The sequence below is a fragment of the Lytechinus variegatus genome, chromosome 1 (assembly GCF_018143015.1).
Source record: "Lytechinus variegatus isolate NC3 chromosome 1, Lvar_3.0, whole genome shotgun sequence".
NCBI classification, from domain to species: domain Eukaryota; kingdom Metazoa; phylum Echinodermata; class Echinoidea; order Temnopleuroida; family Toxopneustidae; genus Lytechinus; species Lytechinus variegatus.
The window spans coordinates 34735864-34751998 of NC_054740.1; the positions used below are offsets into that span (position 1 = coordinate 34735864).

Sequence of the window (16135 nt, forward strand, 5' to 3'; positions counted from 1 at the left end):
CGTCATTTTTATACTCTTACTTTCCTTATTTTGAGGTTGATTTTCTTCGTTCGAAATTGAACATTGAACAACAAATGAACATTTGATTTCTGAATACAATATGCCTTTGAAAACGTGATTAAATATCGAATACAATAATTTCATTCCGAAGGTCCTACTACAGGCAGAGAAGTCTTACGTAATAGCACAGCTGTTGTTTATCATTTCGTCCTTCGCTCACTGCTCATATACTGGCCTGTGGAGGTGAAATTGAGAAAGAGGGGATTACCTGGCGAAAAAGGGTTGATCGGCGCTTGGAAATGAGTTTTTCGATTTACAAACGGAAAATGGGGTATAAAACCGCAGTTTGCAATCTGAACTGTGGTCTTTCTCCAAACGGGGGTTTGACGTAATGGAAAAACAAAAAGGAACAAGCATTTTATTTAAAAACTAATGCGCTAAAATGTTTAATTCCAGACAAAGTACAAAACAAATATAATAAAACAATACAGAGTTGAAAAGATTTACAAATACTATCAGAATAATAAATGCAAATTGTAAATTAACAAGAGAATTCCTACACTTCCTAATTCTATGAAAATGAGATGAGAAAGAAAACCTTTCAGAAAAAAATTGTCACGAGTGCTACATTTAGTCTGTATTAGCAATTCATGTTTTGGGGAAAAGATCTTTGAATAAATATGTTGTGCTAACAGCTGTAACAGCTGATTTTTCCCTTCAAATTGTGCACATCCAACCATCACAATAGTTAATACTGTGATCTGTATCCTTTCTGTAAACTCAGAATGAGTTTTGGAGCTAGGAAACAATCCAAATTGTGCGTCCAACATCAACATGGGACTTGAAATTACCCAAAGTGAAATGACCCCTTGTGACTTTTGAAAATTGACTATTTCCCTGAAAGGGGTTATCCAGTCTCATTATCAAAGAAAAGTCGGGAAGAGTAGAAACACTCGTAACATGTGTGATAAAAGACAATACTCATTGTGTGCTGACGCCGGCAGTATACAATATGTTTGAAAAATCTTAAAATACCTCCCTCCAGGAAGTGGGACAATAGGAGAAGCAAGATTTTGATTTCAATATGTTCATCTTAAAAGTGTACCAACTACAAAATGAAAATTGCTGTTTGAGGCCATTGGTTTTAGGATAACAAATTTCAGTACTCTCATGGAAGAAATCAGAACCGGATTCTTCACAAGCCATTACATTGACAAGTCCCATTCATTCATCCAGACACTTCATAGAATCATTGATGCTTATACAGAATACAATTAATGTATTTGAAGAGCATGATTTGAATACAATATATTGAAATGGAACCTGTAACAAACTTAACTAGTGTTAAGTGATTGGTACACTTTGAGATGTTCAAAGAATATAAATTATTTCAGGGGTAATAATGATTACTCCTATTTTTTTTTATTAAAGTTCAAGTCCACCTCAGAAAAATGTTGATTTGAATCAATAGAGAAAAATCAGACAAGCACAATGCTGAAAATTACATCAAAATCGGATGTAAAATAAGAAAGTTATGACATTTCAAAATTTTGCTTATTTTTAACAAAATAGTTATATGAACAAGCCAGTTACATCCAAATGAGAGAGTCGATGATGTCACTCACTCACTATTTCTTTTGTTTTTTATTGTTTGAATTATACAATACAGGTGTATTTCAATTTTTACAAATTTGATGATTAGGACCTCCTTGCCTGAAGCACAAAATGTTAAAATAACGGAATTCCACGTGTTCAGGGAGGAATGAAGCTTCATTTCACATGACAATGACGAGAAAATCAAAATATTTCATATAATCAAATACAAAAGAAATAGTGAGAGAGGTCATCAGTTCCCTCATTTGCATACTGACCAAGATGTGCATATAACTGTTTTGTAAAATGAAGCGAAACTTTAAAATGTCATAACTTTTTTATTTTACATCCGATTTTGATGAAACTTTCAGAGTTATGCTTGTTGAATTTTTTGCTTTTTATTCAAATCATGTTTTTGTTGGGGTGGACTTGTCCTTTAACAATTTTATCTTATTTTTTGGTACGACAGGGCATCTTGCTTGTACTGACAGAGACTGCTTCATTCAGTTGAGTTCATATGTGAAGATTTTAGATAATGATGGCCCAAGCACATTAGTGAGGTCCAAACGGGGCCATGGGAGTGTTTCACGAAAGGACTTGTCGGGCGTCATATCCAACATGTTCCATTTTATCTGACAGTTACCATAGTAACAGTACTTCTCAGAAGCCAAGCAAAATCAAAGAAAGATGTCAGGGGAGCGTATCATGAAAGGACTCGGACATTTCATCCAACAAGACGTTTCAACTTACAGTTACCATAGAAATAGTGCTTCTCAGCCAATCAAATTCAAGGAAAGTTGTCAGATCCGACTAGTTGTCAGACACCAAATGTCCATGAAATGCTCCCCTGGTCGGACAACTTGCCCAGATGCACAGAAGTTTCTTCTTTTTCTTTTTCTTGAAATTCGATGGCATTGCCCAATTAAAATCAGAGAACACTATTGTGGAAAATTGATGGCAATTACCTAAATTCATTTCAGCAATAGGAACTTGGACAAATTTATGAAGAAATTGGCAACACAAAGTTCTGGAATTTGTCAACATAACCACACATAATACTATCCCATGGAATCAATTCATGGGCGCTAATCGTTACAAGCATTCATATATTCACACAAATATTAAATTCTCCATTTGAATTGCATTTGTACAAAAGGCGCCTAGGAGAAGGGATGGAGATTTTGTTTTTTGTACATACAAATGAAACAACTGCCCTTTTTCTTCTTGAAAAAGTGCTTCTATTAAAAAACATTGAACTATACAGAGAATGCTGTACACATACAAAGGGCCGCAACCCTGCCCCGCCCCCCCCCCCCCTTCATCACTGGTAAGGAGCGTGCCTGCCATTCAAGAGTTATTATCTGTATGATCAAAGCAGTAATTACTGACATTGATTTTACTCAGGAAAATAAATACTAGACAAATATACTGGATCATCACATTTGAATATAAAAAAACAATTCAAATGTTCAAATGTATTAATTTTCCGTATCCAATAAAAATGGATGATTGTATTCAAGCAAATAGGACTATTAAAATCTCAAGGTTTATCAAAGGGTCATGATAAATAATTTTAAAAACATTTCATTAAAAAAGATTGACAATCATTTTAAGCTGCTGAAATCTATGAATGTTATTGGCTTAAAGCAAATTTATCAGTAAAAATCACTGACACAACACTTCATGATTTGGGACCTGATACCTCATATTGTTCATTAAAAAAAATAACCCTCGCAATTAAAGCTCCGATTGGAAAGGATAATCCCAGTGACACATTCTTGCCCCACTCCCATTGGGCAATAGCAGCTCTTCTTGCAATCGATCCACGAACGAGTTATCTTCAACCTTTGACGGCTCAGCACTGCTTTTCCCCATAGACTCTGATCTTACAGATGGAGGCGAGGGCGATGGGTGGAACATGTGCCAAGGATCTTGGAATATGAGAAAGCACAGAGCTAGTCTTGTGCATCCAGTCTCTTAGTGGGTTAATGATTTGTAGATGGCCGATGTGTCCTTGTCTCCAAGACCCATATTCTTTGCTCTCTTGTATTGCTGCAAGATAAAATGAACAATTCAATGACTTGATAAATGCTGGTTATTTCAAATAATAATAATAATAATAATATAGGGTATTTATATCGCGCACATATCCACCTTGTTAGGTGCTCAAGGCGCTCCTATATTACCCGGCTAAGCTAGGCTACAGGAAGAAATAGTCTAAAAATTGTTGTAAAAAAGTTGCTTTTAATGCAAGTAAAAAGGCATTGTAATCACCAATATGGGTCTATTAATCATAAGCAACATTACAACAAAGACACCACTAACATATCTGTCTCAAGATGGCCACATATCACACTAATTTAAACCATGTTAAGCCATGGTTTCACTTCGTATACAAATGTAAATACTGGCCATCCGGTCTTCCGTTTCATCAACATTTTTGTCTGACAAGTTGTCAGATCTGACATCTCTCCCTGATTTTGATTGGCTGAGAAGTATTGTTACTATGGCAACTGTCGGATAAAATAGGACTTGTCGGATACAACGTCCGACAAGTCCTTACATGAAACGTCCCCAGGTAATATCTTTCTGACTTACCTCATTGACTGCTGATGAGACTGGTAACGGTTGGTCAACCTGCTCTGACATAGCTAGTGCAAGCTTCAGATCTTTCTGTTGGTATTTCAGAGGGAAAGCCGGTGGGTACTTGTTGGCGAGGATTGCTATAGGAATGAAGAAGACGATAACTCATTTAAGGTCTGTCAACGTAAGATGCTGTAAATGCAAGCAACAACATTGTTTGTTTTAAAACACAAGAATCACAAAAGCTGAGATAAGAGCATTACTTACTTGGAGGCATCACTGACTGTGAGAAACATATGCTCCACAAAGTGAATTTTCAGAAAGAGTTGAGTCCCTTTATATATCTGACAATGCTTGGCAACATTTTTCATATTGTTCATATAAATTAAGACAAAATTCATCATTCACTTTAAAGTGTAAAAAGGGTCAGATTCTTCACAAATAAACTCATGACATCACATTAATTCCATGGTATCATTACTCATATCATATGATTTCATAACAGTCAGACCGCAGGTCCCTAGATGCTAATGAGCAAAAAGGTCAGATTCATCCAAATCATCTCGTGGCTGAATCCTCCTTGCAAAATCTTGTGATTCATGAGATTTTCTTTCTCTATAAAGAATTTACCTGTTTTAACCTCAAGTCAAATGAAATATCAATGCACCATCAGATAGAGTAAATGTTACTCTTTCATATTGGTCATATATTTTGTATACAATATTTTGATAAATAGGTGAATTCTGGCCTGAAAATGCACCTCAAAACTGAATTTTCTTCCTCCATTTTCTTTTGCAAATTGTCCAAAACTTTTTTATTTTGTGCCTCAATGATACTTATATCACCACAATTCTGAACTCTGTACTTTCTCACAATGTCACTCTTGATATGTGGCACCTTTTAATCGGGTCAAGATCACACTTTTCCCATCAAGGTACAAAACTGAATAACTGAAAATTTGGAGTAGCATGAAATCCAGAGTTCTGATTGGCTGGATAAGGCTCACAAAACAACAGGCACAGGTAATTTGAGGAGATTACCACATGGGGATTGTGACCTTCCCGTGAACCCAGGCACTGGAACCATTGGTCTCTTTGACCAATCAGAGTGCAGTGTTCTTGACCCGATTAAACCAATTCTTATTTTAAAACCTATACCATTTTAAATCATACATATTCAGCTTTATCACGATCTAAAAATCATTTGGGCTAAAAAAATAATAGTGTAAAAATAACACCTTTTGTCAGGTGAAATTACTTATTTTTTAGCATAGTTTAGATCAAAAGTTTCACATACATTACAAAATCTTTCAATAAATTCAAACACATGACCTGAAAGAATGATTCTTCACAATTATACCAAAATCATGAAATTTGATGTACAATTAGAGCAGCAATGACCCAATGAAAAGAGGTGTTTTGGTCCACATCAAGCTCATTAAATATGCAAAACTTCTCTTGTCATGAATATCACTTGGATGAAAGAAGCCACTTTTTGGGGACCTGCCTACTGACTGATAATTGCAATATCATGTCATGAATTACATTGAAGGATGTCGTTGGCTTTCCCATGCAACTCTGTAACATGATATTGTGCTAGCTTGTTTTCAGTTGTCATAACCATTTTTTCAAAGATTATTATCTAGAATTTAGATTTTTCTTTCCCATTTTTATTTTGATAGCAGATTCTCAGCATGTACAGGTAATGACTAGAATTCCATATGCTTGTTGTGGATGAAGTCCCACTGTAACATAGCCTTGGCCTGTAACATCAAGGTTTGCAGTAAATTGAAAATATGAAAGAACAATTCCGATTGGTTCCAGGTCTTCGTTTTGAATGAAATGTGCATGCAACAGTGATCTTAATTGGCCCATGCATTTTAGCGGTTGATTGCACACCTGTGTTTTATAGAGCCCTGAATTTATCAATACACAAGATGGGCGTTGGTATTCCACCTAGGTAAGATTGGCATGTCCCAACAAACACATGGTTCATCAGGCAGAGATGTATTTGCACAATGACCAAAACAAGCTCAAATCTTCCTTCTAACCTTTTCCTTTTCCACTAATAAGAGGGTTGGCGATTGATCCAAGATTGAGAATGTCGAGAAGAACGCTTTGACTGAGGCCTGACTTATCAGCTAGGGCCATGCCTTCTGCAAAGCTGCACATGACGCTGCCTATGATCATGTTGATGACCAGTTTCATCCGAGCTGCATTACCTGTGTCAGCTACAGGATAGAAAAATACAAAAAATCTTTTTGCATTAGTAGGCATGCAACAAAGAATTCATCATATTGAACTATGAAAATTTGTTACACAAACAGGAGTTATATACGCCTGAAAATGTACATTTCCCCAATATTTTTTTTTTCAAAGTGATATTGCTCCAGCAGTGTTGATGTATAGACACAACTATCTATTAGTGTGAAAACACCATTTACACATTAAAACATAACCTGAAATAAGTTTAGACTATTCCATCCATCCATCCAGGCGGACAGATTAGATAGATAGACAGACAGACAGCTGGATAAATGGTTTATTATTAAAATCCAGACATCATTGCAGCTAAGGCTGAATTGCGATGTATTACAAGGTAATAATGACAAAAAAATATTCAAACAGTAACATAATTACAAAATAAATATTACGGATAAAGTATTGTATTGAAACTAATTGACCAAATTGACCAATTCTACACCTTTCAACCTTTTTCATTGTCAATATTGAAATCTCTGTTTATTGACCAATGGTAAAGTTTTTCTTGTTCAAATTCCATTGAAAACATTAAATACATTTACCCACATCACACATTATCCCTGGTAGGCAAAATAAATGACTTACTAAGATAGAATGCTTTCTTTCCCATAGATTGAAAACATGATTCACACTCGTCAAAGAGTTCTTTATCTCCAGCTGCAATGATGATGAGGGAGCCTTCCATGGCTGGTTGGACGCTACCACAGACCGGTGCCTCTAAGAACCGACCATCCCGTGCTTGAACAGCCTACAAGGGAGAAGATAGGAGTTGTTTTTATTAAAGGGATGGTCCAGGCTGAAAATATTCATATCTAAATGCATATAGTAAAATTCACAGAGCAAAATAACAAAGTTATTGAACTTTAAAGTTTATCAATATTTTGTGAAAACAGTCATATGCACATATTCATGAATATTCATTACATGGGCTGATGATGTCGCATCCCCACTTTCCTTTTTGCTATGTAATTACATGAAATCATAAATGTTTCATTTTTTCATAACGTGTGACTGATGTGTCTCCATTATGATGAAGTAAGTTGCGGCAATAAGTAACTAATACACTTAATCAGTTGTCAATGCGATTGTTTTTGTTCTTGGTAGAAAAATTTTGAATACCGTAAGTAAAGGTCTATTAACCGCACCTTTTTCTCGGTGGGATGGAAGCAAAATTTTGGGGGTGCGGTTTATCCACAGTGACTGGTCTGAGCCAGCCTGATGTAACCCCTCCCGAACATGTAAGACATCTGCCAGTTCACAACACATCGAGTGGCCGGGCGTAGCCGCCCAGGGCAATGTCGTTTTAGAGGGGTATGAGCCGCGGGTAATGGGAAGCGATTATTACGATCTTAATCAAATATTGTCCATAACAAACGCACCCACCTTCATGACACTAATTTCGACTTTATTCTCGATTCAAAGCAGCGAAGTTCCCTGGCTAAGTTCAAAGAGACGCCAAGCATACTCGGTAATATTTTGTCACAGCTGAGCGAGAGTTGAGTGAGCTGAGAGCTTGCGTTGTATTGTGGTTATAGTGCGACTTAAGCTGGCGCTATTCATTTTAACCCCTCCCCTCCAAAGTCCCGTTTCGCCCCAGCTTATTTTTTCTTTCCCGTTTGCTTTTCATAAGATACCATGTACACCACGCAAGAGAGAGACGGCACAAAGCCGTAAAAACAACTGGAAAAAATGCCAATTTCTTTGTTTCTTGAACCTTCCTGTAATCCCGTATCCAAAATTCATGCTAAGACATTGAATGCTAGACAAATTCTGAAAGTGATTGTGAGGTTGTGATGCAAGAAATGTGAATGTTTCTTCCTCCTACGCCGGGAAAGACAGATCATAATTTGATAAGATGTACTGGTACCGCATCGTAGTTTGCAATGTACAAGAACGGCAGTGCTGTGTGTGTGTACACTGTGACTGTGAGGTGAGTGAGTGTGTAAGTGGCCAATATTGTCGGGACCTTTCTTTCTTGCTAACATTTGTAGATGAATTGATCAAGAACAGCAGATAATCTCTTTGGATACTTAAAAATCTTTAACTTGTTTTGTTTCTTCGTACCTCAAATATGCATGTAAATGTGAGGATTTTTTTTTTTAGTCCAAAGTTGGGGTGCGGTTTATAGTCTGTTACTTACGGTAAACCTAATTTCATATAATGAAATACAAAAGAACAAGAGGGGATATGACATCATCAGCCCACCTAATGAATATTCATAAAGACAGGCCTAGAACTATTGCACCCTTGACCGGAATAATGCAAATCTTTAAAATTCAATAACTTCGTTGTGATCCAATTTTGAAGAAATTCAGCATTTTGCTCTGTGAATTTCACTCTATTTATTGAGATTTAATATTTCCAGCCTGGACCATCCCTTTAAAGATAAGTGCCTGAAGGTACAAATTTGAAAACAATACTCTACAGAGATATACAAACTTTGTGAATGGAGACTGGATAGCAAAATCCACAGAAATATTGGCAGGCAAATCAGTGCTCACTAAAATACAATATTTGTTGTCCCTTTGACTTTATTCAATATGGGAAGTTGTTATGGGAAGCAGAATAGATGTACATAAATCTACTCCAATAAACTGACAAAAGTACAGAAGAATACATAGCAACTTTACAGACGTGTCATATTACAAAGAAAAAAATGAGTGTTTTCTTTCAATATGAAGGTAAGAAATGGAACATTCAATTGATTACACTAGATTCAAACAAACAGCACTCAAACCAAATTGTTCTTATAATGAATATTTAGAATTCACATTATCAGATCTCACTATGAGGTTACACTGTATCTTGACAATTTTCTTTGCTATAAAATCTTTTACTCATATTATAAATTTCGTGCGTACTTACTTCTGCAACTCCTGTCACTGTACCAATATCTACTGTTGACATGTCCACAAATGCTTTACCATCACTGATACCATCTAATACACCATTCTCACCAAATACAATCTGTAAAAGAAATGATAGCAGATAACTGAAAATTACATGGTGTTGTAAAAGGTAAATTTTGAAGTAAAGAAGAATCTGATAGAAATAACTGACCTTCAAAGGACAAGACAGGTTTAAATCATAAACATGAAATCATAACAAAGATTTTGAAAATATAGACATCACAATAAAAGTACTTGAGCAATATGATCTTACTGGGTTATACATTTTCTATTGAAGAAATAAATGATATTAAATCAATGCATGTTAAAAAAAAAATAAGAAAGAAAACATAGAGAATAGAATTATTTGTAAGGAAGCCAACTTTGCAACAGAAAACAGGTGCTTCAATTGGGGCTGATGGACAAAATAACGATTTAATCAAATGAAAATGGCATTTCATTAATATATCTTAATCAAACAAATATTTCATTAGACTAGTTTCCGAAATCACAATTAAGATTTATTTTCACATTAATTTTTTTAAATTACATATATAAAGCACAATGTAAATCTAAGCTCTTCATCTCAGAAGGAAAAAGTATAGATATATGAGGAAATATAAATTGAATCATTGTTTTATTTTCATATAAGATAAATAAAAATATGGATATTTCTCACGTGAAATCACTGATAATGATGTAATAACTTACCGCTCTGACTGCTTCTGAATCTGATACCATAGAGAATGTGATGTCACATGATGAAACCAGGTCCGACACTGTTTCAGCTTGACTTGCACCAGCTTTCACAAACTCTTCACACTATAAGATATAACAGAACGACGTCAGGTTAGATCACCTATCAAAAACTACAATTAATGAGCTCTTTTCAGTTTTCACAAGAAGTCTTTTAAAAGTTATTGTTCATTAATGGGAGGATCGGTGCTTTCACTATTCACTAAATTGTCAGCTACATTTACTTGTAGTATAAAAATGAATGCAATATATTTAAGGTTGATGCTAACATTCAAACACATGTGACATTGGCTATTATCACTCTAGTCATCTTATATTGGTTTATATACACTTTCTCCACACCATGGGTAGAGTCTCTGCAAGTAAGTGCTAGTCATACTACATTAACATTGTATTTATCATCCTACCAGGTACCCATTGCAAACCCGAGTAAAGAATAGCAATGTCTAGATTGATGCCTTGCCAAAGGATACTGGTGCCACAATGGGATTTGAACACACAACCTTCTGATTACAAGGCAAGAGTCATAACCACTAGGATACTGTATCTACAATATGTAGCCATTACTCAATTGCAACACTGTTTGTAAAAAAAAGTGTATTTATCTTTTGAATATTGATAATTTTCAGTAGAATATTTAAGCCAATAAATTGAAAATATACATTTACTTCATTTGGTCTGTTTACATGTAACTCCATTTTCATTTCATTCAGTACCCATAAACCTTGAGAAAATGATAGTTTCTTCTATCCTTTTTGCATATTCCCTTTCCAAACATAATGAGATCTTTCACTTTTCTTTTTTGTGAAAGTCAATCTTTACAAAATATACACATTTATATTCATTGGTTAACATATACTTTGCTAGCCTGCAGTGAGTACTGCAAAGTGTAGATATATTTATTTAGTGTGCACATCAAACAATTCTAGTATACTGCCCTCTTGTGGCAGAAAGTTGTACAGCATAGTGAGATTTCCTGGATCTCCCAGAATCATGGTAGCCACAATAATTATGTGATACCCACCCCAAAAAGAAGAAAAAAAAATCAGTTTTCATTCTAAAAGATGCTTCTCACATGATATGTAAAATTGTATGTCGAGAGAAGAATATATGAAAATAATATGTCATTTCAGAAAAAAAACCCTGATTAAATAGATGATGTGATATATGAAACACTGCAACACTATGTGAATAGAGACTCATAAAGACATAAGAAAGTAATATGAAGCATATAATATTCACTTTATTCTTATTATAGAAAATAAAGTGTATAAAAAACCCTGTACATGTATACCTTTTGTGCAATCAAATCCCACTTTAGCACAACACAAATTCATAAAATAACAAAATAATTACAGGAAACAAAAGGAGTATGAAATATGCACTACAAAGCTCTGTAAATACGAGAAGGAAAATAGTGTAGATGTAGATAAGGACATTTCACAGCACTCGGTGTATTAAATACCTCTGTAAAATCTTCTGAGAATAATTCATCATCTGTCTCTGGATAAAGACCATTTGAATCCTACCGGGTCAAAGGAAGTAATGATTAATCTTTATGAAATTCTACAAAGTTACATAACTATTGTTCATAACATCTGAATAATCTCTTCATTTGGCAATCAAAATACATTAGATCCTAAGTGATAAAGATCAAGTACGTGAGTGATATTTAATTTAGAAAAAAAAATGTCAAAATGATTAAGTAATACATGAATGTCTGAAATTTTAGAGTATGCTTGTTGATGAAGAAAAGGTAGATATTTACTTTAGTCTGCAGAGAGTTGCATGCACGGCACATGAAAGAGACTCCACTTAAGTTTTGTCTGAACATTTCAACTGATTTGCTTCATAATTTGAGTGTGAAGACATTTTCGAAGCAATCCTTTGCACAACTTGGCTGTTTTATGTTTTCCTATACAGAAATAACCCGACAAGAATCTTTCTCAGACCAAGACTTTCCATTCAAAATATGATTTTGATAAACCAAAATGTCAGAAGAGTAATACTGATTTTCATTAGTCTTGTATTTTTTTTCAATTAATATTTATCTCATATTGCTTATCTCCACTTCACACATAATACTGATTTTTTTTTGTAATACCAGAGACCAGTCCAATTCCAACCAGGATCATTATTATGAAAGTTCTTGATGTTGGGAGAACATCAGGGATTTCAACTCCCAAGAAAGTACTGAACACAATATACAAGTAAACATTAGTTCGTAGTATGCAACAACCAAAAAATATCAAAATGTCATATTTGTAGCACAAAGTGGATCAAACATCTGCCTATAAATCTTTTTGCCCCTCTACCATTTATTCACAAGCTTTAAATCATGAAGTTTCTACTTTGTTACTTTTATTACAAGCTTTTAAGCTTTAAATATAACCTGCTATATAAAATACTATTTGAATAGTGTTCATTTAAAAATATATAAAGGCAATTAAAGGCCTCCACCCTTTCACTTTAAAATAAAAACCTAAACATTTAAATACCCATTTACACTATGGTCCAAACTTCCACGCATTATGACAAAAATTGAACAGAACTGCAACAAATTTGATGTTGGTACGATAGTGTAAATGGGTCTTCAATACAAAAGCCTTTATTGTATTATGTAATTCAATTATTGAAATTTCAAGGTATGTCAAGGCATTTCAAACATAAGGAGATGCCTTAGCATGGTACAAAATAACTGCCTTTCTATAGTTTGGACAATCAAGCCGGTCAGTGATGAATAGTTCATTTATTGTCCATTTGTTAAAAACTATCCTTTGGATATATGGTACTTCCTTGCACCAGCTCAATATATAATAGCTCCATACATCTTTATTTATTTTTACCTCCCCTTTTTCATCTCCCCCTCCTATGGTATTTGCATTTTGTAAAATCAATGAGAACTTACCAATAATTGTGCTAGCATATTTTTTTCCATATTTTTCAGTACTTTATTGTCCTTTTCAAAATGTAAAGGATAAACCGCTTGAAGGAAACTAGAGCCGGGGAAAGTCCTATGTGAGTTTTAAATTGGTGTTAACATTCAAAGTTCAGTGAAGTACAAGGCGAAAAAAGCTAGAAAATCAAAGATACATAAAATGACCCTAGACAAATTGAGAGTCCAAACCTGATCTTTTTTCAAGAACAAGATATGTAAAGGAAAAGTGAAGAGCTGTTCAGTTCAATGTCACTCAATTGCAAATAAGAGTTGCAAAGTTTTTTTTTCTCTGAAAATACTTAAAGACGAGTCTGTATCAGGCACCGACTGACAAGACGACCCTGGAATATTGATCTGTTTTTATCGTAATGGCTTGATTCAAGTTTATAAACTACAAGGATAAATTATTATTGCTACAGTGAGTACACTTGAGCTTCCCTGAGGCAGCTCTAAATCAACAAGGAAATTATTAAAATTTGTTCTATTACTCCAAGTTACAAGAAAAAAAAGGATCTACATTATTAAAAAGTGCACAAAGAGGAGAACTGTTCACACAGATAAATGAATCTTTAAAAAGCTGTCTTTTTCTTTTCTAAAGGGGGGGGGGTGCAGTGATGTAAGACGAGCAGATTCCAGTTAAACAGGTTTATAAGGAGTTATTTTTATGATGATAAACTTGATTGCGTAACATAATGTCTAATGTAAAGAAGTTTGAAGCAGGCAAAAGAAGACCCAAACAAGTAAAGAATCAGAAAGTAAGATGACAAATCTAAATACAAATAACACAAGCTAAATTTTTTTTCATGTGTCAATTTATTTACAATTTCTTTTGGGGGGTTGGCTTCTATGGGGAATAATGAATGAAAATGAAAAGTCAATGCCAACATTGCAAAATAAGAAACAAAACACATTAAGTATGAGCTGCAGATTTCTTGCATGTCACATGAAACTTATGTTGATAGACTGAATTCAACAGTCTTTCAAGTTCTGTTGAAAAAAAAGGCAAGTTTATTTTAATTGGTGACTTTAGCACGTATTCTGAAGTCAGGTTTAACTTAGACCATGGTCTAACTCTGTGGAAAATTATGGGAAGCCATAAGTGTCAAAATTTTTATTAAAAGTTGTATGTTTCTCATGTTTACTGTGCTCTTTCCTGATTCATCATTGGTGAAGACAATAATCTTTTTATACTTCCTAGATAATTATGAATGATTTGAGAGCCAAATGATCTGAAATATGATATCTCTACTGTTAGTGATTTATGTACATGTAACAATTGGCTATCCATACTTAAACCACAACTTTATACCTGAGCTTAAGTTAAACCCGACTTCAGAATATGGGCCTTTGTATTTATAAACTGATAACTTCATCAACTGGGGACCATTTCATGAAAGTTGTCAGCCCAAACAAATAGCCCCTCCCACTTCCCCATTCTCTGACAGTTGCCATCATTACAATCAGAAGCCAGTCGTTTCTCTATAATCAACGATCATGAATTTAGTCAGCACTGACTTTGGCAGCAGACAAAAGATGACACCACCCACCCTCCTTCCTCTGAATGATGGGACTGAAATAAAACTATGAATATTCACATCTATATATTTTTCATACGTTTCCCATCGGTGACACGACTTTAGCTCCTGCGACAATTGCTCCGGGCTTAATTTCATCCCAGATGAAGGGTTAGTGTTGCAATAGGGTTTATGTTAGATTTAGGATTAGGTTTAGTGTAGGGTATAGTTTTAAACCAAGGGTTTAAGTTGGCCATTTCATAAGTATGTGGAATTTACAGCTGAGCAATTGTCGCCGGAACAAATGTCATGGAACCCTCCCATTAATTAATACTTTTATAGCACCATCAAATCTCACTCATCAGTCCATTACTTGAATTGATATTTCAGTCAGCCCTCAGCCCAACCCATCATTCTTCAAAATAAAAACGATCCCTGGATTCTTTTCCAATGTTGACTCTACTTATTGTGTCACGACATGTACACACAACGTGACAGTGACGTGTGCAATGCTCGACTATTGCAACTTGGACCCAGTTCTCATTGCAACTTGGACCCAGTTCTCATTACCGCACTAAAACTAGCTTAGTGGAAATTAATCTTACATGTAAGGAGAATAGTTGAAGCAGTCTTGGAACAATCTTCCAAACCTGTTCAAGATCGCTTTGCCTTGTTAAACTGGTTTCAGCATTGGTGAGGACACAACACGTTCTTCGGGAAGCGATCTTTGTACATTTTGAGCCCATTACTCCACAAACTATGTAGAATGTCTATTATGTGGTTTAGAATTTTGCGCGAAACATGTCATCTCTACTGAGAACATTCCACAGCATAAAGGCCACTTTACATGAAGTGCATTTGAAAACCACCTTTGGTTGATCAAATGGGAACACTAGCAAAGCGATCTTCCAAACTGGTTTCCTGAACCGATATCTCCAGTAAACTAGTTTTATAAAGTATAATGACAATGGTGTCTTGCACAATGTCACTACATTAAATGAATGATGTCTCTGGAATGGCGCGCACAGGTAAAAGACCAGACCTAGATGCTGCATGTATGTGATTTACCCAAGGTTTGTGCTTCTAAAAAAAGCATGCGTATGGCAAGAATGATATTACAAACTGGATCAAACCATGATTTGTGCCGTTAAAAAATAGTGCGCATGATTTTACAAACTGGCTCAAACGCCCTGTTCTTGGTAAAAAGTAGCAGCTTCTGAAAAGCATACATGCACTACTTTTGAAATATTAAATGTATGAAAATGAAATGCAGAAAAAATTGCATATCATAAAAGAATAGAATGTATGCTTTAAATTGGAATAATAATCGATCTGGTTTCTTTCAAAGTGCGAAGTTATGACCGTCTGCAAACCTCAAAACTTTAAACGCGATTATCTCAAAATCATGTTTTGGAGACCAGCCGAGGTTTGAGCCAGGTCGTAAAATCACTGATGATTTAAGGGACCTCTATGAAAATTTAAAGTCTCATTGAACCTAAAGTCCCCTTTCATTTTCAATTGCATGTGATCACTTGCAATTAATCTCAGTTCTTACTCATGTATTCTACCCCTAGTTTTTTTCTCTCTGAGCTGTGGGGAGGC

At 34.9% G+C, this 16135-nt stretch overlaps 1 protein-coding gene across 3 annotated transcripts in view; it reads right to left on the minus strand.

The window, feature by feature from the left end:
• Window positions 1-2017: 2017 nt before the first annotated feature.
• Window positions 2018-16135, minus strand: part of LOC121412420 (putative oxidoreductase GLYR1) — a 55010-nt gene continuing 40892 nt past the window's right edge. For 2 of the 3 annotated variants that reach the window (XM_041605233.1, XM_041605240.1), the window contains 7 exons: window positions 11547-11606; window positions 10037-10147; window positions 9303-9404; window positions 7023-7185; window positions 6227-6406; window positions 4192-4316; window positions 2018-3645 (listed from right to left, as the gene is read on the minus strand). In XM_041605233.1, coding sequence (XP_041461167.1) covers window positions 3571-3645; window positions 4192-4316; window positions 6227-6406; window positions 7023-7185; window positions 9303-9404; window positions 10037-10147; window positions 11547-11606 — 816 coding nt within the window. In that variant the 3' untranslated portion in view covers window positions 2018-3570. The remainder of the gene's footprint in view (window positions 3646-4191; window positions 4317-6226; window positions 6407-7022; window positions 7186-9302; window positions 9405-10036; window positions 10148-11546; window positions 11607-16135) is intronic. The other variant, XM_041605246.1, reaches the window with a different exon arrangement.